Below are 27,466 nucleotides of genomic sequence, written 5' to 3'. Positions count from 1 at the left end.
AAATACAAATAAAGGATCACTTTTACCACAGAAAAACAGAGTTCTTACCTCATAATGATTAACAATTACCATTCTATGTCATTTGAAAACACGTTTCGGTGTTGGACTTTATTAATATTCCATCCATCCATTTTCTATCTGCTTGATCCAATTCGTGGTCACGAGGGAGCCAGAGTCTATCCCAGACAGCAAACAGCACAGGGCAGGATACACCCTGTACAGTACGTGACAGCAGCCCACCACACGGTAGACACAGAAACAAACATGTTCATAGTCAAACCACTTTCTCAGAAGCCAATTAGCCTTGTATGTGGTTTAGACTGTGCGCTGAAACTAAAGCACCAGGAGAAAACCCACTTGAACCAAGTGAAATCATATAAACACCATGCAGAGAGCACCACAGGAATTCAACCCAGTGCTCAAGTGCTGTGAGGCAGCAATAGTAGCTACTGTGTCAACTGTTTTTATCTGCAATAAAAAAGACAATCTGTGGTGCAGACTGAACTTTCACTCTGCAAGCAGATCAGAGCTATTTTTGTCATATAGATATGTATAAAATGAGGTTGTTTTCATACTTCAGAAAAATCTCCCTGGTCCGAGCAACTGCTATAATAACAGTCTATGGTTTACTGACCAAGGAAACCAATTTGCATAGAAGAGACACTTTGCATTGGCAGCACATGCTTCAGTGCTCTGGGAGTGTTTATAGCCCTGTGAGTTTAACACTTCATGACTGAGAGCTGCCCTGCATGGCAACAGAACCCACAGCAACAATGACTTTCATCACCATCTTCATCTGGGCACTCATCGTCTGCACTCAGGGTAAGATATTATTTCATTATTTATTTTTATTTTTGGGGGGAAGATATAATTGAAGTATAATACATTGAACAATGCAAAAATATAATGCTGGCAATGAAAACAAACAATATAAATATAATGATGTTTTTTATTTTCAGAATCCAGAGGACAGATTACTGTGACTCATACTCCATCAGTGAAATATGTAACTCAAGGACAGACAGTCACTGTGAGCTGTAAAAGCAGCACAGCAGTAGACAGCTGCGCTTCAACCAATGACTGCCTATCCTGGTACCAACAGAAAGCTGGAGAAGCTCCTAAACTCCTAATCTATTATGCAACTAACCGTCAGACTGGGATCCCAGAGCGTTTCAGTGGCAGTGGATCTGGGACTGACTTCACTCTGACCATCACAGGAGTCCAGGCTGAAGATGCAGCAGATTATTACTGTCAGAGTGTTCACTACATCAACAGTAAATATCTGTTCACACAGTGTTACACAGCCGTACAAAAACCTCCCTCAGCAGGACTGCACAGCGACTGCACTGCTACAGCAGGGACCTACTGTGATGAAGACAGATGAAACAGAACACAGTTTACTGTATGAAGCAATTGAACTGAGAAAAAAGCTGAAATTCATTGATGATATAAGTTAAGATATAACTTTATTTTCTATCCAAAAGGATGGAAATTTGTCTTTGGCATCACCATACAAAACAAAAAAAAACACAATACTCAACATAAAATCAGTATACATTAAATACAAACAATAGTCCGAGGCATGCAAGAATATGTATTGTGTACAGTACACACGTCTTGCTCTGCCCATACTACACTACGATTATGTGACCATCGCGGTTCTGTGCGGGCCTGTGCCCTTGCTGCTCCCCCCCCTGCTGGTTCATCCCGCAATACCTGGACACGAACCCAGGTCTCCGGCATAACACAACAGGGAACCAGTCGAGTGAGCTAAAGGAGACCTCCCTCAGCCCAGCTAGCCGAGGTCCCTGCTATGCGTACGGAGGGGAAGACGTCACCGTGCTGAAACCAGCTCCGCTATCATTACACATATTTCCATAGCTCCATACAGGAAACAGTCACTGAGCTGTGTTTAATATACTGACTCCTCAGGGAACAGTGGATTTCTTGTAGACGTTTTTCTTGGCCACAGGCTTTCTAAACTGCCTCCCTGCAGGAAGCTCTTGGAAATGGGAATGAAGAGGTCGGGATGGGTCATCAAAGATAAGCCGAGCTTTCTTATCAACTGCAATGTAATACAGCCATAACACCTTGGCTGTAATACTATGTTTCAGATCTCCTTTGTTCTGTGCTTGTTTCCCCTGTCTTTGATTCAGACAATATCTACCTTGCCTGGATTCTCTACTGTGCTATAGACTTTCCCATTTCACCTGACTATACTTCTTTTGTGTGTGCACATTGATTCTTATCCTTCAAAGCCTGTTTGCATGACCACAGCATAGCCACATGACTGTGTTTCTCTGGTTGCTGAATGTTTCCCACCTGCTTGCAGTCTACTGCCTTTTCGCCTGTCTGCCCTCCTGCTCACTCATCTGCCTGCCTGCATGTAGGATTCATCACCAGCCCAGACCACTGTGCTCCTTTCAGCTCAGATATTACACAGGTTACAGGTTTAGACAGGTCTGTACTGGATTTGCACTGAGGGATAGTGTAATTGTGTCCATTATTCTTGACAAAATTAATGATCCACATTTGTCAATCCATCTCAATCCATCACTTTTCTATGGGATTCAAGTCTGGGCTTTGACCAGGACTGGAACACTCAAGGACATTCAGCCTCTTCTTGTCAGACCTCTTCAGTGTTGCTTTGGTCATGTGCTTCACGTCACTATTCACAATGAAGAGTGAATTTTCTACTCATCTTTTAGATTAGTAGTCAAACATGTTTTGCTATAGGATTTGCCAGTACTTTGTATCATTCATTATATCACATGTAGTTCAGGTGGGTAGCTGCGTCAGCGTGCGTAGGCTGCAAAGGAACAAGTAATAGGTTTATTCCATGCTGAAAAAAAGAAGAAAGAGAACACAACGTTTCGGCCGTGGAGCCTTCTTCAGGTGTCAAAATTCAGTGTTGTATTTGGTCTTGAACCTTCATTTCTCTTTCATAACTCTGCAGATTTTTACACCTTTAATAACCTGGAGTTCAGCCCAGCAGACACTGTTGGGCCCAAGGCTGCTGATACAGTACATGTGATATAATGGAACAAGTAATAGGTTTATTCCATGCTGAAAAAAAGAAGAAAGAGAACACAACGTTTCGGCCATGGAGCCTTCTTCAGGTGTTGACAATCACATGTACTGTATCAGCAGCCTTGGGCCCAACAGTGTCTGCTGGGCTGAACTCCAGGTTATTAAAGGTGTAAAAATCTGCAGAGTTATGAAAGAGAAATGAAGGTTAAAGACCAAATACAACACTGAATTTGTTCCTGTCTGAGCTTGGGAAACCTTCAGTAAAACAGAGACAATTTGGGGTTTGTCTGCAAAATGCCTTTTATTCATGATACCTCAAGGAGGATCTGTTTCTGCTGTATACAGTGTATGCTGTATGAATTGATGTGTTTTTCCAAATGGTTAACTGGTCACTCTGGAATGACAAAGAAATATTTTAACAAGGTCAAAGTAAGAAATACACCATCAAATATATCAAAATACATGAAGAACATGCAGTATAGTTAGGATGGTTTGTGAATGTGCTGGGTAGATGTATTGTGTTAATGGCTTTATGTTGAAATTGCATTGCATGTATTTAATTGTATGAACTCACCAAACCAAATTCTATGCAATTAGTTGTTCTGTGAATAGAGTTTTGAACTTGAACTACACTATCTGTTATGCTCTACTTCGTACGGTCAATCAGTCAACTTACTCAGAATGTATCTTCTTGAAGATTAGTAAATATGGAGTTACTATTGTTTGTGCAAATTCATATAATTGGATACTGAGGTGAACATTCTAAAAGTGTCATGGGTCTTTAATAACCAGCAGCTCAAGAATTTGACTGAACACAAGTAACAGGGTTGTGGTGCTGGAATAACGCTGGTCCTGCAATTTGCTCTTCTTGTGAAAAGGAAAATTATTCCTGCGTCGAAAGGTCAGAGGTGAGGTTCTACTGTATATTAAACACTGAGCAGTCACATGAGCATCTTTTATCGCTGCACCTATCAAGAAAAGCAGTTGCCGGTCATTTATGAATTGGTTTCATTACTCTGCTCTCCTCCCCACTGATAGCTGTTGTGTAGTGAGCGTTCTGGCGCACTATGGCTGCCGTCGCATCATCCAGGTGGGGCTGCACATTGGTGGTGGTGGAGGGGAGTCCCCATTACCTGTAAAAGCGCTTTGAGTGGAGTGTCCAGAAAAGCACTATATAAGTTTAAGCAATTATTATTAATTATTTTGTTAATGCAGAATTCCCACACAGCTATCAGAGATCTGGGGATCGAGTGCAGTTCTTGGTTCCCCAGTGCCCTCTAGTGGTGTTTAGCGGGACTTCAGGTGAAAAAACGACCGCTGTGTCGCAGACCCTATTAATGGGACGGGACCTCCTAGAGGCCAGCTAATGAATTCCTGATACAGAAGAAGGTCTGCAGACTCCTGATCCACAAATACCATTCACAGAAACACAATCATATTATTGATTTCCCATTGCAGTCCTGACCAGGACCAGCCTTGCTTAGGTTCAGTGGTCGCAAGTTTAGCCAAACATTGTGGTGATATTAAAGAAAGATATTTATTACACATTTCTGAACTGGACACAACACAATGTATAGTGGCAATGTATTTTTAGTATTTAATATACAGTACAAGGATCAAGCTGTAATATGATAAACTGTGTTTTTAGCATGTTAGAGATTAGTATCCCATCTTTGACTGGGATAAACAGAGCAAAACATTAACTGACACAAAACCCTAACAAGCCCCATCTGTTTTCACAGCTCAGATCTAATCTAACTGTCTGTAAGAGGATTTGTATACAGGAAGGAGCTTTGCATACCTGTGCCGCCTCACTGCTCTCAACACTTTAAGACTCACAGTGTGGATCAGTCATTGTTCAGCACTTTCAGAGTCACTGACACACACAGGACAATGATGCCACTGATTCTACTGCTGGGGACACTGGGGCTCTTTGCTCAAGGTGAGGATTAAAAAATAAACTTCTTTCATAATGTGTGATGAAGCAGTATTGATTTTAATTATTGTGTCAAAATATTTAACCAAAGTTTTAGAAGTTCAGTGTGTAAAAACAGCAAACATTTATAACAAGCAAGTATACTCTTTCTTTGTTTCAATTTCACCTCCAGAGTCCAGTGGGCAGATTGTTCTGACTCAGTCTCCAGCTCAGTCTGTTCTCCCAGGAAGCTCTGTCTCTATCAGCTGTACAGCCAGCAGTTCTCTTATCAGTGGTAGTTACAGTTACCTGCACTGGTACCTACAGAAACCTGGTCAGGCTCCACAGCTCCTGGTTTATTTGGCAACAACCCGTCAGTCTGGGGTTCCTGATCGATTCACTGGCAGTGGGTCTGGAACAGCCTTTACACTGACAATCACTGGAGTCCAGGCTGAAGATGCAGGAGATTATTACTGTCAGCAGGGTAGAAGCTTCCCTTTCACACAGTGATACACGTCTGTACAAAAACCTCCCTCAGCTCTACAGGAGCTGCTTTGGCTCATCAACAGGAACCACAGAGGACTAAGACTGAGAACAGCTGCAGAGCTGCGGCAAGTGAACTGAGCACAACTAAGTTTGTATATAATGTATTAAACTTTTATATTAATGTTATAGTAAATTTTTACCCAAATTACTTCTACATGTATCCACATTATTAAATGAAACTGAAAATGAAAAATAATGAATGCTTTGTGCTTTGAACAACTACAGTAAATAGATAATATGTTATTCATTCTTGATAAAATTTAAAAGTACATCTGTTTAGCATTTTAAACAATATTACATATTGCTTATGTTTAGTCCAATGATAGCTTCCACTGAGAAGAGAAAGAAAAAGCTGCTGTTCGGGCAGTAGAGTTAATTTATTATTAACATGTGTGACTGTCTGTTCACTGACTGGATCTGTTAGAATGACAATCAGATGAATCAGGAGCCTGAAGACACTGAAGCTCTTGATGAGTCTCCTGGTGTGTTTATTGTTACATAGAACAATAGAAGCACAATCCTTGAAGACTGCAGTTTTCAACACTGACCAAAAGAGGGAGACAGATCACCGATCCTGTGCTGTTCAATAGAACATTGATAAAGCCACCAAAACACATTGCAGTTCATTGCAGATTGTTGGCATTTGTCTCCTCTGTGCCAATGGTTGCCTTTCTTTCTAAGCACCTGAAGAAGCATTCCTGAAATGCCCTAAATTAAAATATTTTTTAATAATTAAACACAGTATAAATATACCAAAATATATATTTTTAAGTGTAATATAAATATTTGCGTTTGCGAATTCTATAATGTATTTCATACACTTAATTCAATTGTGTTCATTTGAAAATAATAGGTCAAGCACTCCATAACAAAAGGGAAGCTCAAACACAAGATCATGAAGCCCAGCTTATAAATCTGAAAGTCTATGTGAAAAAGAAAAGTGATGTAATTTAAGTCCCCATATCACACCTACAGTCTCTCACTGTCTCTACTGTCTGAGCTCACAGTGACCCTGTGTAATATCCCAGATCATCCTGAGCCCACAGTCCACATCAGTCAATCAGAACAGTGTGTAGATGGGGTTTGATTGACATTGAAGAAAAATATTAGAGTAATGCAAAAATTTCATATTTATACTATTTTCAAACAACAGGGAAAATAAAAGTTTCATGCACATGTTCAAACATGAAAACACAATTAACAAAGTGAGAAATTAAAATATTTTTAATATTAAAAAAAATTTCATATTCATACTATATTCTGTTACTTATTTAGTGTCATTATAAGAAATCCCCAGTCTTATCTATAGTAATTAATTTCACATTAAAGAGAAATGTATTCATTTTTTTTCTGATATCATGGTATCTGTTTCAAATATTGTCATGTTTATGAAATTAGGTTTATCTGCAAATTAGGCAGTTCCCCACATTCTGAATGCCTTTGTTTAGATACAACATGTCAATACAATAAATAAAAAACTATACAGGTACAGATAATTCACAGAGTTTAATATATAGTCTATCATTGATTTAAAGTACAAAAAGTGACAAAGTAATCATAAAACACAATTCATCTTTTTTCGTGAGTTTCAGGTCTGTGATTGTAATTTGGACTTGTGATTCACGTGATTTTCGGTTTTTAAACCCCCGGTTTTTGGCCCCTGGGCGAAGCCCTTAACCCCAACTGCTCCAGGGGGACTGTATAAAATGGCTGACCCTTCACTCTGACCCCAGGCTTCTCTCTCCCTGGAGAACAAGCTGGGGTATGCAAGAAGAAATGTATTATATAATTATTTAAACAACAAATTGTATATGGCCAATAAAGTGATCTTATCTTATACTTCATGATATAGACACTTTGTTGAATTCCAAGTAATGTGTCTAATTCTTTTTTTTTTCAAGCATTTATTTTCATTGAGTTTTAAATGAACTCTGTTATAGGTGTAGGAGGTTAAATGCCAGTGAAACCTTTAAGGATGATTTAGACAGTGAAATTTACTGAGGCATCAGTATTCAGTCCCCTAAGGCAGGCATTGCTGAGAAGCAAATGTGGCTGTAATTACGGTTTTCAACATTCCTGGATACAGTATGTCTCCCTCAGATGTGAACAGCAGGATGGTGTAATTGTGTTTGTTCTTCCTGGTAAAACTGCTTCAGTCCTCACTTGGTCTGTTGGGGATTGATTATGAACTCCATCACTTTTCTGTGGGATTCATGCCTGGGCTTTGACAGGGACTGGAACACTCAAGGACTTTCAGTCTCTTGCTGTCAGACCTCTTCAGTGTGGCTCTGGACTTGAGCTTCGGGTTATTGTGCTAATGAAAAGTTAATCTTCTGCTAATTTTTAATTTATTGGGTAAGTCAAATATGATTTCCTCTAGAATTACACAGACTTTACTTAGTCCATTTCTACCCATACAAATGAGTTACTGTATCTATAGAGACTAGAATAATGTCAATGTGTGAACAATGACTACAGGTTCAGATACAGAACAGCTTCACAGTGGCATTTCTAATCACTTCCCTCTTCCATACTGAGCAGCAGGAGAAGCAGGAGTCTTATCTAGGGGTCTGGGTGATATGATGCACATTCCAGGACATAATGATGAATGTGACTTTACTGTACAGTACTTAGAAAAAAGTAATCTTCTGGTCTGTGCCTTTTACTTTATCCCTAATTTGATCCAAAACCTAATTCTTCTTTGTTGATTATTTGTCACATCAAATATCTATTAAAGAGAAAGATGTATTTATAATGAAGTCAAGCTGCTCCATTTTGATTACACACAGGCAGTGACCATGGCATAGATTTGGCTCACAAGCAACCTGGCATAAATATAAAAGTAACATCAGCCAACAGTGTCTGAGCACCTTAAAGTGAGAAACATCTGCTGCCTCATTGTAATTTCACTGCTGGTGTCTGGTTGTCAAATCTCCTTCTTTCCAGTAGAATCAACACGAGAATTGACTTTCCCTCTCAGGTGTGGCCAACAGTGTATCTACAGGCTCTGGTTAAGTTGCTTTGAGGTGTAACTCAGTCTGTATTTATTCTTAGTGCCCTTTTAATCACAACTCAACAGACAACAGTATCATACTGTATGTATTTTTAAAAATAGGAATCTGTTTTATTGCAATAAAATGTTAAATTCTCATAATGTTCATATTTACCTCCTTCATACTGTACTTTAATCTTCACAATTGAAAGGACAGGAACCCCATATATACAGAATGTACAGTATAAGAACAAGTTTCAGCTTAAAATGTAATCAAGTCACAAACTACAACTTCTCAAAATCATTTAGCAGAAAACTCGTAATCTCAACAAATACAATATGATCTAGACGGATTTTGCCTTATCATGTTCTCGTTATAAATCTTGTTAGGATCAATTGTTTTCTTCATGGATGTTTTAATGCTAATCTTAGTCCAATCAAAGACAAAATATTTTCAAGAATTGTTGCTGATTCAAATGAAAACATTTTGCATAGAAGAGACACTTTGCATTGCCAGCACATGCTTCAGTGCTCTGGGAGTGATCATAGCCCTGTGAGTTTAACACTTCATGACTGAGAGCTGTCCTTCATGGCAACAGAACCCACAGCAACAATAACTTTCAACACCATCTTCATCTCTGTTCTCTTTCTCTGCTTTCAAGGTAAGAATGATATACAGCAGAAAGATTTTGTAACAGATATACTGTATGTAAACAAATATTGTACTACATATTTGAACAATGTTCTAGTATAACTTTCAGAGTTTCTTGTTCCGTCTTATTCCTTTCAGAGTCCACTGGGCAGGTTACTATGACTCAGACTCCGTCAGTGAGATCAGTTCTTCAAGGACAGACAGTCACTGTGAGCTGTAAGACCAGCAGTCCAGTTTACAGTAGTTCAGCAGGTGAATACATGGCCTGGTACCATCAAAAAACTGAAGGAGCTCCTAGACTTCTGATTTATCTTGCAAGTTAACTAAACTCTGGGACCCCAAGTCGTTTCAGTGGCAGTGGATCTGGGACTGACTTCACTCTGACTATCACTGGTATCCAGCCTGAAGATGCAGGAGATTATTACTGTCACAGTGAACACAACTTCAACAGTAACTGGCCAAGCACACATTGTTACACACCCGTACAAAAACCTCCCTCAGCTGGACTGCACAGCGACTGCACTGCTGCAGCTGGGACTTACTGCAGGTGCTGAGAGAGAAGACAGTGAAATAGAACTCAACTCCACTCAAACACACTGAATTTCATGAACGACATATCTGCAATAATATGGAGTTCAATAATTAGACACAATGGCTCTAGCTATATTCATTCCCCAGATAAAACAGAAACGAACAACATCATATGACAGAAATCTTTATATTTAAGATATTGAAGCCTCTTTTAAACTATTCTAAAAATATAGTACTCTTATACTACTAGCACTGAACAAAATATTCCTATTTTTGATTAATGATTGATTCCCATAAAACACAAGGGTCACCTGAGTACAATGAAATGCTTACTTGACTGTTTCCTCATATAACACATGACATAACAGATCACAGCACAAATTGTTGGAGACAGGAACATAATTGAATGTGTGACAACAGCATAATAGTACAAAATAAAACTGTGGTTTGCAGGAATATGGATGTAATTAATACAGAACACAATAGCAGTAGTATAAATTAGAAGTAAAACAGCTGCAATGTCCACTAGCATTCAGACAGCAGCACTGTGCAAAAGCCCAGCGGTATTGTAATTGGCTATAAAAAATATCTGCTTGTGATAGTTTTCAACCTACTGTAAATACGTGCGGTGTTAACGTTGTCACTAGGGACGTGTGAGAATAACTGCTCGGACCCTATGCGGTGCTGAGAGAGTAGTTTGAATGAGTTTGGCGTCCAAATCCCAGGAGCGAAAGGAAGAATACAAGGTCGGGGTAGGAAGGCTGGGTCGGGTTTCCGGAGTGTCAGGTCAAGAGTATCCAAATCCAAAAGATGTTAGACAGAGACGAAGTCGAAGCCAGAAATTGAACAGGGTCGGGTATCCAGAAGTCAGGTCAGAAAGGTATGTGCAAAAGAGAAAGTCAAAAGTCGAGCTGAACACTGAGCAGGGACTGAGAGGAGTGAGAGGGTATTAATAGGAAAAGGTGTGAGAAGTGATAATAGCTTAACTAGTGCGCAGGTGTTGACGGGGAGAGGTGCACGCGGGAATATGGTTCGTGACATGCGGATCATGCGGCCTTGGCACATTAAAACTTGCAATTGCAGAATAATTACAGTGCAAGGAGTTTTTAATAAAGCAAATCTTTCCTCTGGAGGCTCTTCAAAAACCAACACCAACCTCCATCTCGAATTTTCTGTATATAACGAAACCACTTCAGCAGACCGGTGTGTGAAAGTGTGAACTCTACCCTCCAGCAAGTGGAAAGAACAGCCCCCTCAGTGTAGTTCCCTCTGCTGTCGACTGGAGGCTACAAGTCCCTGCTCTCTTCTACAGGGAGCTGCTGTCCCCTGCAGGCTGTGTGAGAAATTCATCCTCCCAGGTTGAGATCGTGAGGAGAGCAGGGTTGTAATGATAATGCTCTCCCCACAGTCCCCAGCAGAGGGAGATATTGTACAGAGTGAGATGATGTGATCTCTCCCTGGCCCTCACCTACTGGGGTCTCCTGTTGCTCAATGTCTCTCTTAAATTCAGTCAGGGATCAGACAGAAAGCCCCTCATCTTTAAAAAAAAATGTGACTATGAATGATACAGAACAGAGGAAAACTATCTGTCTATTTTCAAGTCCTACCTCTGCTCACTGCTCAGATCACAATGGCAGCTCTGGCACAGGATTTATATACAGGAGAATAAAGTGCTTTGCATACCAGAGCCACACTGTTTTAATTAACAACTACAGCAGCTGCTCTTCTCCATTTTCTACAGACACAGAAAGACAATTTGCATAGAAGAGACACTTTGCATTGGCACCACATGCTTCAGTGCTCTAGGAGTGTTTATAGTCCTGTGAGTTTAACACTTCATGACTGAGAGCTGCCCTTCATGGCAACAGAACCCACAGTAACAATGACCTTCATCACCATCTTCATCTCGACTCTTCTCATCTTTGTTCAAGGTATAATTTAATACTTGGCTAGTTGTTGTCTTAAACATATTTTTAATTTGTGATGGAAGATGTGGCTATTAACATATCATGTACAAGCTTTACAGAAATGTAAAAATAGCTAAAATAAATTAAAGCATTCTAGTACTTGAATTCCTGCATTTCCTGTGTTTTATCTTGTTTTCAGAATCCAGTGGACAGATTACTGTGACTCAGACTCCAGCAGTGAAAACTGTTCTCCCTGGACAGACAGTCACTGTGAGCTGTAAGACCAGTCCTGCAGTGTATAATAACAACTACCTAGCCTGGTACCAACAGAAAGCTGGAGAAGCTCCTAAACTCCTGATCTATCTTGCAACTACCCGTCAGACTGGGATCCCAGAGTGTTTCAGCGGCAGTGGATCTGGGACTGACTTCACTCTGACCATCACAGGGGTCCAGGCTGGAGATGCAGCAGATTATTACTGTCAGAGTTTACACTACCCCAACAGTAACTGGGTGTTCACACAGTGTTACACAACCGTACAAAAACCTCCCTAAGCAGCAATGTACAGTGACTGCACTGCTGCAGCTGAGACCTACAGCACTGCAGGTGCACTTACATGTTTATTTTAGTACTATAAGAGATCTTTTCACAAAGTTACAGTATTCAAAGAACTGTGATTAATTTTTTTTCTAATTTGAATCAGTTTGACTGTGTGGCAGAGAGAGAGAGAGAGAGATATTGATTATATCTGCCATCTCTGATATTCAAGGGGTTTTATTTTCCTGCACCTGTTGTGTTTGAAATAAAAAACATAGATACAGGAAGAGAAAGAAAAACATAAGTAACACATATATCCAGAATACAATATGATGCTTCATTACTTGAATTAATCACTAAGGGTGCAAAAGGCAGGATACACTCTGGATGTGAAGACATTCCATTACAGGGCAGACAGACAAAAACACACCCACTCACAGTGGGGTCAATTTCCTCTGTAGGCAGTAATTCTACCAGCATGTCTTCGGACTGTGGGAGGAGACCAGTGCACCTGGACGAATCCCACCAAACACAGGGAGAACATGCAAACTCCACACAGTTAACACCCGGGGAATTGAATCCAGGGCCCCAGCTCTGCCAGGCAGCAATGCCATAACTCAAGAAATCATTCCTACAAACTGTATTTTTAATCACACTGCTCACAGAATGACACGTGAGCTCAATACCAGACTGTAGAGCTTTTTTTTTTTTGGAAAAAAACATTTTGAAAAACCCTATTTTTTATATTTCTTTAAAGTCTTTATCCTCCTCTGTTTACAGTTGAATACTTCAAAGATACATTGTAAGTGTAAGATTATATCTCCTGGTACTAATGAAACACCACTGGTCTGTTTTAGAGTTAGTTGGATTGGGATAGTTTTTATTTCTTAAACTTTAGAAGAAACTAAAGAAATCTGCAGTTTTATCAGCTCAGGAACACTGTGGTGTCTGGGTCTGGCTGTTAGTACAATGTACCAGTTGTCTCTGCTGACCTCGCGGGGGCGCTGTGGAGCTGGCAGTTCTATCAGTCAGCTGGCTGCCATAGTAATGCAGTCAGACAGGAAGCAGGCTTCACCTGTGAATCACCACATCCTCCCCGTCCCCATGGTAAAGATGGCTATTTAAGGTCTGAGTGAGTTCTGCTCTGGGCTGTGGTTTAGAGCTTCATCTCTGAGCCACTGCCTTGTTCCTGGCTGTATCTGAGTTTCTTCTTGGACTATCGACCAAATTTGTCTCAATTTGAGCTTTGCACTTTCCCTGAGTTTCACTTTGCTGTGTACCTGGACTGCTTCTATAGACCTTGACTTTCAGATATTTCCTTGTTCCTTTGCTGTGTCTCTCCAGCTCCGAGCTGCGATTGTTTCCTGACTTCAGTTCTGGACTGTGCTTTGCCTGTTTGCTGCTCCTGCCTGCTGCTCACCAGCTGACCTGTTCCAGCTCTAGGGTTCATTTTATGACCTACAGACCACTGTTACAGTTCCATCTTTAACAGCCTCATTGCACCTGTGGGTCTTGTTTCTTTGTGCCTGGATTCCATGTCATAGTTATGGGACCCTCATATAAATCAGATTTAACCCTCCTCTCTCCCTGCACAAGAAAGAGACCCTGCGGAGTGTCCACTATGACAGCTGGACTGAACTCTTCCTGCTCTTCAAGGAGCGGTTCTGGGAAAAGGAAGGGATCCGTGGGGGTAGTCCATCATAGACCGTCGTCGCGCTTTATTTACTACGTGAGCGAAGCACTTGAGAGCGGGGTCCCTGTTCTTCCTGGGGAGGAGCGACGAGGCCTGCCAGTATGCTCTGTACGAAGGTGGGCTGTTGAAGAATTGGAGCCTAGATGAGTCCAGCCTGGCTGCCTTTGTGCTCTTCACACCCTTCCAACTGATGGATTATCACCAGGACCTGCTTGTGCCCTTTCAGAGAGTCTGCTTATTGAAGGAACACACCACCCTGCTCCATGCGGGGATCGAGATGTCCAGGATGTCTGCTGTGAGGGCGGCCCGGCATGTGAATGACAAAGCATCTGCTGAAGCCGTTCCATTTATAAAGACGGAGCTTTAAAAAAACCTGCAGGGCCTCTGGGCTCTTCTTTCAAAAGCACAGTGATCTCTAAAGGCTGGAGGTCTGTACGCCCAGGCAGAGCCCCTCCAGAGGTCAGAGTCTCACTGAGAGTCATTCTCACATTTCCCAGGGCATGAAAATAAATCAGAGCAGTGGCTCCCAGCCCTGGGGCTGCAGAAACACAGTCTGCTGGTTTTCATTCCAGCTGAGGTCTGCTCCTCCAGTGCATTTTCATAACTTCATTGATATTCTTGCTTGTTTACACTTTTATCACACTTCAGTTGTGCAGCGTCGGCACACAGATCTTTACACGACCTGTTTTTAATTTGTCAGCTTTTTATTCTGATTGAACAGCTCCTACTAGTTGATTAATTGAAGATGAATAGTTAGGTGGGAGTGATGTGGTATCAGACACGCCCACAGTGGGAGTGACACATTATGAACCACTTTGGAGACAGACAAGGTATCAGACACACCCAGAGAGGTTTTTCCTTCTACAGATCCAATTGGTTGCATTTCAGGCATCAGAGTGAAACTCCAAAACATGTACAGATCTGAAACCTATTACAAATCCGATGATCTCCAGTATGTATAATTTTTAATATGATTGTATTTAGTAAGAAACCAGGACGATACTCTATTTTCCTGCCAGGACCCACAAAGAGCCTGTTCTGTACTGGATTTGAGGTGCTTCAGGGGGATTGTAGTGTTTGGAAAAATAACCTCTTTAAAAGCAGGAAACACAACTGGTGCTACAAGGGGATGTTTGGCTCTCTGATGGTTTTCAGGTTTTGCACAAGGTCAGTGAGTTCTGGAGATGGAAAATTATATTGGCTTAGAAAAGTACTGTACATTCAATGTACTTTTCTTTTTCACAGTTTTCGCAATTTCTTTTTCACAGAAAAGTAAAATCACTTTGGTGCCACCAGAGGGCAAACTCCCCCAGAGTCGATTCCTGAAGTCAGAGATGTTCTGTTCAATGTGCTGCTCTCCAGCCCAACATACTGTACAAAGTGCAGGAATTGAGGAGGGACTTAATCATCGGTGTCGCTGAACATTAAGAAGAAGTTAACTGATGTCTTATAATGGCAACTTACATTTTAAGCTTTAATCCTACAGTCCTGCTACAGTATGTCTGAACACACAGAGCCATGTGCTACTTTAACCAGACTCTCCACACTCCACTCCGTTCCAGTTGTGTTGAGTGGAATAAGGGCTCAGCTGATTGTGTCTCATCCTCTGCTCCTTATAGGCATACCTTAAAGAACCCAATTAAAACATGCTGGTCACAGTTGTCTGTTTGGATACAGCCTCAAGGAAGATAGGTGGGATAAACTTGATTTGTCCCAGCTACAACCCTTAACTGAATACAGGTTTGTCTGGATATTCAGAATGCTGACAAAAAGAGTCCAACTCCCTTTCATCAATTTAGTTTCATCAATTAAAAATTAACATTGGTTTGCAAAATATACTGTAAGATATATACAGTTGTAGGAAGAATATCTCAGGCAGAATTCTTTACTTTAGTGACTCACTGTCTGGGTCTTACAGTACATCTTGTAGAAAAGTTAAGTCCTTATCTGGGCTGTTGCAGTCACGTGCTTGGTAAAGTCCAATTTGCCAAGTTAGTCGGAGATAGAAGTGAAGCCAGTGAGTTTACCAATGAAATTAGTTGGTGGCTATATTTTAAGGTACGAAATCACAGCTGAGGATTGATTAGGATGTTATCAGGTCCATCAGGGAATGATCATGCTGAGGGTGTCTGAATGTCTTTGGCAGAAGGGCAATAGCAAACTGAGGGGAGCCAGGTTGCACCAAATATCAATAGGGTATTTCAGAATGGTAATAATAGTATTGATCTAGCGGATACTTTTTTTTTCTCTTCAGGCAGTATTTGCACAGCTTCTCGTTCAGCTGCTCCGCTTCCTACTGCAGTTTCCATTCTTATTCACTGAGCAACCAGACAGCTCCTGCTCAGCAGCTCCATTGTCTGTCTTACCCCAGAGTGTCACTGCTATGCCACCTGCCCTTCCCCTCAACTATCAGCCTGCTTTCAGCACAGTATCAGCCTGTCTTTCACATCTCTCACCTGCGTTCCCACCTAACAGCTCCTGCTACTGATTTCCAGGTGTTACAAAGCATCTTTCAGGACCCTATGCAGACAACACAATCCGGAAGGGAGTGAACAGACACAGGGAGGAGACGAGGAACTGGGCTGGTAGATCAACAGGGGGGGCGTGAAGAAGATGCTCCAGGGGGTGTGGTCCAGGCGAACTGTCCAAAAAGGGAGTCCAAAGGTAAGTCCAGTGCAGGCAAAAGCCCAGAGCCGGGTGATCAATCCAAGACGAACGAGACAAAGTTAAAAGCCGGAGCGGGATCTGGCGAGTGGTTGTAGACAGATGAGACAAAGTTAAAACCAGAGCGGGATCCGGCGAAGGGTCAGGGGGAATAAGGGGGAACGGGACCAGGCGCTCCAGGTCCCGGACTCGGCTGGTTCGGGACACCTAGGTGGCAAATGTCACCTGAGCTGGGGATGTAGGGCGAGTTGGTGGTCGGCAAGCCTCCGGGCGTATGTCTTCCAGAGCAGAGCCCGGAACCGAGTGAGCGTCTGCCTTTTGTAGGGAGGCTGGAACGGGAAGCAGGTGCATAAAATCAACTAAAATGTGAACGAGCTGGAGCGCCCTTAAGGGGGAGGGATTACAATTGTGATACCAGGACCGAGATTGCAATTTAACATATTGCATACCTACAGGCTCTACGGACTAGAGTAGAATCCATCTTACTTACAACCCATAAATCTGGGGTTCTTCATGTGATTCAATGGCAGGGGGTCTGGAACAGCCTTTACACTGAAAATCACTGGAGTCCAGGCTGAAGATGCAGGAGATTATTACTGTGGGAAGACTGGATTATATTCTATCCTGCAGAGATGCTGACTCATTTAAAAAGAGTGTGTATAAAGATTCAGAATTAAGATTAAATAACAGAAACAGAAGAAAGCATTTTATAAAAAGATTAGGTATCAAGTGCGGTTAAGGTCAGGTAGTGTGAATTGGGTAGATGACTCTACGGATTAGAGTAGATCCATATTGCATACAGCTCATCTGTCAGGGTTTCCTGATTGATTCACTGGTGGTGAGTCTGGAACAGCCTTTACACTGATAATCACTGGAGTCCAGGCAGTTCTCTCAGCTCAGGCCTTTTCTGTCTGTGACAGGATTTGCATACAGGAAGGAACTTTGCATACCTGTGCTGCCTCACTGCTCCAAACACTTTAAGACTCACAGTGTGGATCAGTCACTGTTCAGCCTTTTCAGAGTCACTGACACACAGGACAATGATGCCACTGATTCTACTGCTGGGGACACTGGGGCTCTTCGCTCAAGGTGAGGATTAAAGAAAATACTACTCTAATTTTATTATATTTATTTTATTAACATTAATTTCACAACATTAACCTTTAAAAGTTAAAGTTTAAAGAACTGAATAAATTTAGAATAAATCTAAACTTTAAAGAACTTCAATAGAAGTGTAGCAAATGTGTTTTCAGAGGCAAATATATTTACAAATTTGTAAAAAAAAGTGTGTATTATAATTAATTATTGGCTAGGTGTAGACTGTAATATATGTTTTCATTTGTGGAGTAAATACTGTCGCTGTTAGTATATTATGTAAACAAGTTTTACAGAAAAGAGTAAAATAGCTAAAAGAAATTAAATTTCCCTGTGTTTTGTCTTGTTTACAGAATCCAGTGGACAGGTTACTGTGACTCAGACTCCAACAGTGAAATCTGTTCTCTCTGGACAGACAGTCACTGTGAGCTGTAAGACCAGTCCTGCAGTGTATGTTTATAACTCTAAGCACTACCTACACTGGTACCAACAGAAAGCTGGAGAAGCTCCTAAACTATTGATCTATTATGCAACTACCCGTCAGACTGGGATCCCAGAGCGTTTCAGTGGCAGTGGATCTGGGACTGACTTCACTCTGACCATCACAGTAGTCCAGGCTGAAGATGCAGCAGATTATTACTGTCAGAGTTACCACAGTGGCCCTGTGTTCACACAGTGTTACACAGCCGTACAAAAACCTCCCTCAGCAGGACTGCACAGCGACTGCACTGCTGTAGCTGGGACCTCCTGTAGTTGCACTTACAAGTTTACTGTAAGAGATCATTTAACACAGACACATTATTCAAGGAACTGTGATTATTCTATTTCTCATTTAAATCAATTTAAGAATGAGGCTGTGGGGCAGACAGATACACAAACACTCACACACTCACACCAAGGTCCATATTCCCAGCAGCGGGGGCACTGTGGAGTTGGCTAGTTCTACCAGTCCGGGTGGTTGCTATGGAAACGCAGTCAGACAGGCAGCTGGGTTCACCTGTGAATAACCACGTCTTGCTGAACTTCAGTCTTTAAAAACAAAGTTTGTACACTGCTTGATTTCCTGGTTCAGGCCCAAGGTAGAGAGGTGAGAGAACTTGGTTTGTCCCAGCTACAACTTATTTTTGAATATATTCGGACATCCAACATGTCGACAAAAGAAAGAGTCCAACTGTCTTAGACAGCAAACATAGACAGCAAAAATAACAGTTGGTTCATGAACATAAGATTTCTTCTGTTGCTGAAAGAATATCTTGGACAGAATTCTTTACATCACAGCTGGTGATTGGCTGAGATGCTGTCAGGTTAAGTTCTGGTACCCACCTTACAGATCTCCCATTGGTGGATCTTCCTTTGGGTGATGAACAGTGACCTTGGACCTTATGATCCTGACCAAATTGCTCTCTGCTAGAAGGAACTAAAGGAAAAAAGGAGAAGGAGAAGGAACTAAAGGAAAAAAGACACAGCACTCCACAACACTTGCCAATCATCATATAGTAATAGTCTTATGAATCACCACACAATGGGCAGTCATATCCCTAAAGCCCTATTAAAACCCACCTAAATGTGGTCCCCATGCTTCTGGTCTGTATCTTAAATAACAAAAGGAACATCCTGGAAGATTCCCAACCATTATATTACATCTTTCCAAAGTCCTTCAAAATAGATCACCTTTCCATGATAAGAACTTCAGAGAGTTCAGATGCAAACAAAAATCGTATGAATGCCCAAAATTATCTTGACACATGTTTGATAGTTCATGATAGTGAAAGCATATTTACTTGTATGTCAGAAAAATATGATTTAACTGCTTGAGACTGACATATCCTACAAGGTTGACAACAACACTTTATAGCTGATATATATTATGAGATATGATATAATTAGAGTTAATGTATGTGATATACATTAACTCTGATGTTATTAAGTCTTATCTTGGCAATCGCTGAGGGAATGATCCATTTTCCCTATCACTGCTGATCATTTCACAAATATATTGTTTTAAGACTGATAGTTTATTATGCATGTTCTGGTGTTGTATCAATAGGTTGAACACCATGTATGTTGCGCTGCAGCCGCTATTAAGCCCTGCAGTGAAATGACAGGTTGAGCCCCAAGCACAGGACTGCAGGGATCTTTGGGAGATCAGAGAGATGAAATGGAGGTGAGGCAGCGAACATGAAGCAGAGAGCAAGAGATTTGTGGGCTGACTGGGCTTGGAGCGAGTGAAGGCGGCAGTCTGCAGACTAGGACCTGTCTGTGGAGAAGGTGGGGAGATCAGTGCGAGAGGAGCTGTGTGGAAAGTAGACAGCAGGGTCACTGGGGAGAGTTCACCAGGAATAAACAGACAGAGGAAGAGCAGGTTCTGTAGCAAGGCCAGCGGAGGACTGGGATCCACAAATGTTGGCAAAAGGACCTCTAGGAGATGTCAGTGGTTTCAGAATGTTTATAGAAAAAGCAGTTGTCTTTAAGAGGTGTACCGTATAAGCACAGCCTAAATGTAGTAGACCTCTAACGTCAGAGTACTGATATAGCGGTACATGCACTACATATTATAGGTGGGTAGCTGCGTCAGCATGCATAGGCTGCAAAGGAACAAGTAATAGGTTTATTCCATGCTGAAAAAAAGAAGAAAGAGAACACAACGTTTCGGCCGTGGAGCCTTCTTCAGGTGTGAGAGAGACAGGGCAGTAGGCAAAGGTAAAGTAGCGGGAGAACAAAGGTTGGGAGGGAGGAGGAGTGAGAGGCGGGAGTAGGGGACAGAAAGAGAGGCCAATCAAGAGGTGTGAAGTCAGAATGGGTGCAAAGAGGTGTGAAATGAAACTTCCAATGAATGGAGAAAATTTAAAAGAACAGTAGTCTGTCGTTAAGGGAAGGGAGAATGTGTGATCCTAGCTGCAGAATAATTTTAGTTTCGGTGGTCTTTCTGATGTATGAGTTCGGAAAACCGTCTTTGAGAACACAGACGGAGAGATTAGAGTGGTCGTGGCCGTCAGAGGTGAAATGAGAAACAATGGGCTTGGAGAGATCTTTAATCTTCACAGCCCTGACGTGTTCTCTGAAGCGGTCTCCGAGTCTCCTTCCTGTTTCTCCAATGTAGATGGCTGGGCATTTACTGCAAGAGATACAGTAAATAAGGTTGCTGGAGGTACAAGATGCTGTCTGGGTGATCCGGAATTGTCCTGAGGGGCCTTGAATGAGTGTGGTGGTGGCTGTGTACTTGCAGGTGATACAGTGAGTTCTGTTGCAAGGAAAAGTGCCAGGTGTGGATGGTTGTTTAGGGCGGTCAAGGGAGCTGTGAACAAGGAGGTAACGCAGATTAGGTGGTCGGCGATATGAGATGATAGGGCGATCAGAAAAGAGGGCCCCAATGGAGGGATCATCCTGTAGGATGGAAAAGTTGTGGTTAATGGTCCTGGGGATAGGAAGTGTGTTAGGGTGGTAAGGAAGCACCAAAGGAATGCAGTTGTTACGGCGGGAGTTCCTGATCGGGTTGATGGTCCGGGGGGTGTTTTTGGCTCGGGCAAGGGCCCTGTCAATCACACTGCTGGGGTATCCTCTGTTGATGAAAAATGAGTACATTTCGAGGGCTTGGTTCTCGAAGTCGATGTCGTCGCTGCATAATTGTTGTAACCTAAGGAACTGTGAAAAAGGAAGAGTTTTTAGTGTGCTTGGGGTGAAATGAGCTGTACAGGAGGTAGCTGTGTGAATCCGTGGGTTTGTAATAAACTGAAGTGGACAGTCGGGGGTAGTTGATAGAGAAGTTGATGTCTAGAAACGGAAGAGTAGTGGAAGATATGTTAACCGTATATTTGAGGGACGGGTGGAAGTTGGTGAAATGGTGCAGGAAGAACTCAAGCTGATCGTTGGAGCATGTGGCGGCACCGACGCAGTCATCAATATATCGTTTGTAGAGGTCAGGGACATAACCAGTGTAGGAAGCGAAGAAGCGTTCTTCTACCCAGCCAACAAAAATATTGGCATAGCTGGGTCCCATTCTGGTGCCCATGGCAACTCCACTGACCTGTTGGTAAAAAAGATTATTGAAAGAGAATGCGTTCAGTGTGAGGACCAATTCTGCAAGGCGTACCAGGGTGTGGGTGGGTGGATCAAGCACTGTGCGTTTGTCCAGCGTGTGCTTGAGGGCTGTAAGGCCGTCATTATGGGGAATGACGGTGTACAGAGATGTGATGTCCATGGTAAAAATGTAGCATTCGGTACCCTGAAATTGGAAATCATTAAAAAGTTGGAGCGCGTGGTTGGTGTCTTTGATGTATGAGGGAAGATCTTCAACCAGCGGTCTCATGAGGCTGTCGAGAAAGGCTGAGATGTAAGTAGTTGGACAGTTACATGCTGATACGATGGGGCGTCCAGGGGTGTCTGGTTTGTGGATTTTGGGGAGGAGGTAAAATTGAGATACCTGTGGATGTTCCATGATGAGCCGGTTTGCCTCCTGGGGGAGCTCATTACTGCTGATAAGAAGAGAAATGGTGGATACCACTTCCTTTTGGTAGTCAGTGGTAGGGTCCTGTTGGAGAGGGAGGTAGGCAGAAGTGTCAGTTAGTTGTCTAGAGGCTTCAAAGATATATAGATCCTTACGCCACACCACAACAGCACCTCTTTTGTCCGCTGGTTTGATGACGATATCATCCCTGTTGCAGAGAGACTGGAGCGCCTGATTTTCTCCTTGAGTGAGGTTAGACCTAGTTTTACTGGGTATAGAGAGTTCCTTGGGAGCTTGATTAGTGCATTGGTTGATGAAATAATCAACTGGTGGAAAACGGCCAGAGGGGGTCCCCAGGACCATTAACCACAACTTTTCCATCCTACAGGATGATCCCTCCATTGGGGCCCTCTTTTCTGATCGCCCTATCATCTCATATCGCCGACCACCTAATCTGCGTTACCTCCTTGTTCACAGCTCCCTTGACCGCCCTAAACAACCATCCACACCTGGCACTTTTCCTTGCAACAGAACTCACTGTATCACCTGCAAGTACACAGCCACCACCACACTCATTCAAGGCCCCTCAGGACAATTCCGGATCACCCAGACAGCATCTTGTACCTCCAGCAACCTTATTTACTGTATCTCTTGCAGTAAATGCCCAGCCATCTACATTGGAGAAACAGGAAGGAGACTCGGAGACCGCTTCAGAGAACACGTCAGGGCTGTGAAGATTAAAGATCTCTCCAAGCCCATTGTTTCTCATTTCACCTCTGACGGCCACGACCACTCTAATCTCTCCGTCTGTGTTCTCAAAGACGGTTTTCCGAACTCATACATCAGAAAGACCACCGAAACTAAAATTATTCTGCAGCTAGGATCACACATTCTCCCTTCCCTTAACGACAGACTACTGTTCTTTTAAATTTTCTTCATTCATTGGAAGTTTCATTTCACACCTCTTTGCACCCATTCTGACTTCACACCTCTTGATTGGCCTCTCTTTCTGTCCCCTACTCCCGCCTCTCACTCCTCCTCCCTCCCAGCCTTTGTTCTCCCGCTACTTTACCTTTGCCTACTGCCCTGTCTCTCTCACACCTGAAGAAGGCTCCACGGCCGAAATGTTGTGTTCTCTTTCTTCTTTTTTTCAGCATGGAATAAACCTACTACATATTATATACACATACAGTAACAACGGACTCAACCTTTGAAGATTGCACCTGTTCTCCCAGCTCAGGCCTTTTCTAACTGTCTGTGACAGGATTTGTATACAGGAAGGAGTTTTGCATACCTGTGCCACTTCACTGCTCCAAACACTTTAAGATTCACAGTCAGGATCAGTCACTGTTCAGCCCTTTCAGAGTCACTGACACACAGGACAATGATGCCACTGATTCTACTGCTGGGGACACTGGGGCTCTTTGCTCAAGGTGAGGATTATAGAAAATACTTATCTAATTCTATTATTTTTATTTTGTTATCATTAATTTCACAATATTAACTTTTAAAAGTTAAAGTTTAAAGAACTGAATAAATTTAGAATGAATCTAAAATTTAAAGAGCTTCAGTAGGTGTTGATTAAAATATACTTTTTAATATCTGGAGTATATAGCTGTTAGCATATTATGTAAATAAGCTTTACAGAAAAGTGTAAAATAGATAAAAGAAATTAAAATTGCTTTGTTTTGTCTTGTTTTCAGAATCCAGTGAACAGGTTACACTGACTCAGACTCCAGCAGTAAAATCTATTCTTTCTGGACAGACAGTCTCTGTGAGCTGTAAGACCCGTCCTGCAGTGTATAATAACAACTACCTCCACTGGTACCAACAGAAAGCTGGAGAAGCTCCTAAACTCCTGATCTATGCAGCAACTAGCTGTCAGACTGGGATCCCAGAGCGTTTCACCGGCAGTGGATCTGGGACTGACTTCACTCTGACCATCACAGGAGTCCAGGCTGAAGATGCAGCAGATTATTACTGTCAGAGTTACCACAGTGGTGATGTGTTCACACAGTGTTACACAGCCATACAAAAACCTCCCTCAGCAGGCCTGCACAGCAACTGCACTGCTGCAGCTGGGACCTACTGCAGGTGCACTTACAAGTTTATTTCACTACTGTAATAGATCATTTAACACAGTTACATTATTCAAGGAACTGTGATTATTCTATTTCTCATTTAAATCATTTTTAGAGTGAGGCTGTGGGGCAGACAGATACACAAACACAAACACTCACACACTCACACCGAGGTCCATATTCTTAGCAGCAGGGGTGCTGTGGAGTTTGCTAGTTTTACCAGTCTGGCCAGTTCCTGTGCAAACGCAGTCAGACAGGCAGCTGGGTTCACCTGTGAATAACCACGTCTTGCTGAACTTTAGTCTTTAAAAACAAAGTTTGTTCACCGTTTGATTTTCTGGTTCTGGCCCAAGGTAAACAGGTGAGAGAACTTGGTTTGTCCCAGCTACAACTTATTTTTGAATATATTTGGACATCCAACATGTCAACAAAAGAAAGAGTCCAACGGTCTTAGACAGCAAACATAGACAAAATAACAGTTGGTTCATGAACACAAGATTTCTTCTGTTGCAGAAAGAATATCTTGGACAGAACTCTGTACATCACAGCTGGTGATTGGCTGAGATGCTGTCAGGGTAAGTTCTGGTACCACCCTACAGATCACCCATTAGTGGATCTTCCTTTGGGTGATGAACAGTGGCCTTGGACCTTATGATCATGTCTAGATGACTCTCTGCTAGACATCCAGCCACCAGCAGCAAACATCCACCATGGAGAGTACTGGGCCATCACTATCCTGCGAAAGACAAACTCATCTCCCTCACTTCCCCATACACAAAGAGCACCAGGTCACTCTGATGCTGAGATCACAGCATGAAAGCCGTATGGAGCTAAAGACAGGGGCCTCTTCAGCTACATTCCTGTGCCTTTCTGCTTGCTCAAGGCACACAAAGATTATTAGAAAAGTATTAGAATGCTTCTGGTACTCGTCTTTCAATGTAGAAAGAACATGATCATCCGAAAAGCTCACAGAAAATTGAATCAACAGGAGACAAATTAATCAGGTATTACAATAAAAATTAAAAAATTAATATCATCAGACTGTGCTGTCAGAAACATTGTATGAGGAGATTACAAAGTAAGATGGATCTTTAATTAAAAATAATTACTATGACTTCAGATGCGAGACACTGGTATTTATAGAATATCTGGTGAGTGGAAGGGTATTCAGAAACTAGTATTTTATAGCAAAAACAAAATACAAAAATAAAAAGTTAATAAAAGTTTGGTAATAAGGGATATTCCAATAGAATCTGCTAATTAACATAGTCTGATAATAATTTGAAAACACATCATTGATATCATAATAAACAATTGGATTGCTCTGATTGAGAATGATTAAAAAATTATCTCTATTAGCACAATTAGCACAGCATAAGCTTCTTCACATATAGAATCATACAGTGTGTCTAGATGCCTAGATGCTCATCAATTACCATACAGTCAGAATGGATGTGTGCAGTCTGGCCCATACCTGGAATAGAGGGACAGACAGAACACTAAAGAGAAGGAACTAAAGGAAAAAAGACACAGCACCCCACAACACTTGCCAGTCATCGTATAGTAATAGTCCTATGAATCACCACACAATGGGCAGTCATATCCCTAAAGACCTATTAAAACCCACCTGAAATGTGGTTCTCAAGCTTCTGGTCTTCATCTTAAATAAGAAACGGAACATCCTGGAAGATTCCCAACCACGATATTACATCAAGTCCTACAAAATAGATCACCTTTCCATGATAAGAACTTCGGAGACTTCAGAAGCAAACAAAAAACGTATGAATGCCAAAAATTATCTTGACACGTTTGATAGTTCATGATAGTGAAAGCATATTTACTTGTAGGTCAGAAAAATATAATTTAACTGCTTGAGACTGACATAACCTACAAGGTTGACAACAACACTTTATAGCTGACATGTATTATGAGATATGTTATATTTAGAGTTAATGTATGTGATATATATTAACTCTGATGTTATTACATCTTATCTTGGTAATCCTGAGTGAATGATCAAACTTTCCTATCAGCAGATCATTTCAAAAATATATTCTATTAAGATTGATACTGTAGTTTATTAGGCATGTTCTGGTGTTGTATCAATAAAGTTGTACACCATGTATGTTATGCTGCAGCTGCTATTAAGCCCTGCAGTGAAATGACAGGTTGAGCCCCAGGCGCGGGACTGCAGGGATCTTTGGGAGATCAGAGAGATGAGATGGAGGTGAGGCAGCAAGCAGGAAGCAGAGAGCAAGAGATGTGTGGGCTGACTGGGCTGGGAGCGAGTGAAGGCTGCAGTCTGCAGACTGGGACCTGTCTGTGGAGAACTGGGGAGACCAGCGCGAGAGGAGCTGTGTGGAAAGTAGACAGCAGGGTCACCGGGGATAGTTCACCGGGAATAAACAGACAGAGGAATAGCAGGTTCTGCGGAGGACTGGGATCCCCAAGTGCTGGCAAGAGGACCTCCAGGGGAAGGCGAGTCTCTGTTGGATCAGTGTTTTCAGACTGTGTAGAGAAAAAGCCATTGTTTTTAAGAAGCGTACAGTATATGCAGAGCCTAAATGTGGTAGAGCTCTAACGTCAGAGTACGGATCTAGTGGTACAGTACATGCACTACATATTATATACACATAACAGAACCAACCTTTGCAGATTGCACCTTTTGACCCAGCTCAGGCCTTTTCTAACTGTCTGTGATTAAAGTCTTTGTCTTAGACTTAATATTAAGTTGTATCATAAATACAAAAGGTGTTTTAATACCTAAATGTAAATGTAGCAAATGTGTTTTCTGAGACAAGTTCATACACAAATGTTTACTGTATAACAAGCAATTATTAAGAATTCTTTTTTGTTGCCATCTCACCTTCAAAGTCCAGTGGACAGATTGTTCTGACTCAGTCTCCAGCTCTGTCTGTTCTCCCAGGAAGCTCTGTCTCTATCAGCTGTTCAACCAGTCAGTCTGTTAGCAGCTATCTCAACTGGTACCTGCAGAAACCTGGCCAGGCTCCACAGCTCCTGATATATTACATCTCCAACATCACCATCTGGGATTCCTGACCATTTCACTGGCAGTGGGTCTGGAACAGCCTTTACACTGACAATCACTGGAGTCCAGGCTGAAGATGCAGGAGATTATTAATGTCAGCAGGATAGAAGCCTGCCTTTCACACAGTGATACACGTCTATACAAAAATACAAAGATCTGCAGCAATCTTGGTGGCCTGATTCACTGCTCTAGATTTGTAAAGCACGGATTCACGGCGAGGGATGGATGATTGCAGCCAATCACTTTCTCAGCGCACTTGATAATGCGCTGCAATTGGTTTTTGGACTGTGCAGTAGTGGTGCCAAACCAGACAATGATAAAGGAAGTGATCA

The 27,466-nt window shown here is 42.0% G+C and overlaps 1 gene segment (V, D, J or C); it reads left to right on the top strand.

Moving 5' to 3' along the window:
* The first annotated feature begins 749 nt into the window (after positions 1-749).
* LOC148815922 (immunoglobulin kappa variable 3-15-like) lies at positions 750-27,145 on the top strand. The segment is given in 4 exon segments: positions 750-822; positions 11,773-12,094; positions 18,474-18,514; positions 26,994-27,145. Coding segments are annotated over 4 exon segments (588 nt in total).
* Positions 27,146-27,466: the final 321 nt, after the last annotated feature.

This window comes from Atractosteus spatula, chromosome 24 (assembly GCF_055471065.1).
Source record: "Atractosteus spatula isolate fAtrSpa1 chromosome 24, fAtrSpa1.hap1, whole genome shotgun sequence".
NCBI classification, from domain to species: domain Eukaryota; kingdom Metazoa; phylum Chordata; class Actinopteri; order Semionotiformes; family Lepisosteidae; genus Atractosteus; species Atractosteus spatula.
The sequence above is the reverse complement of the archived record's forward strand: the minus strand, read 5'-3'. Positions and strand labels throughout refer to the sequence as shown.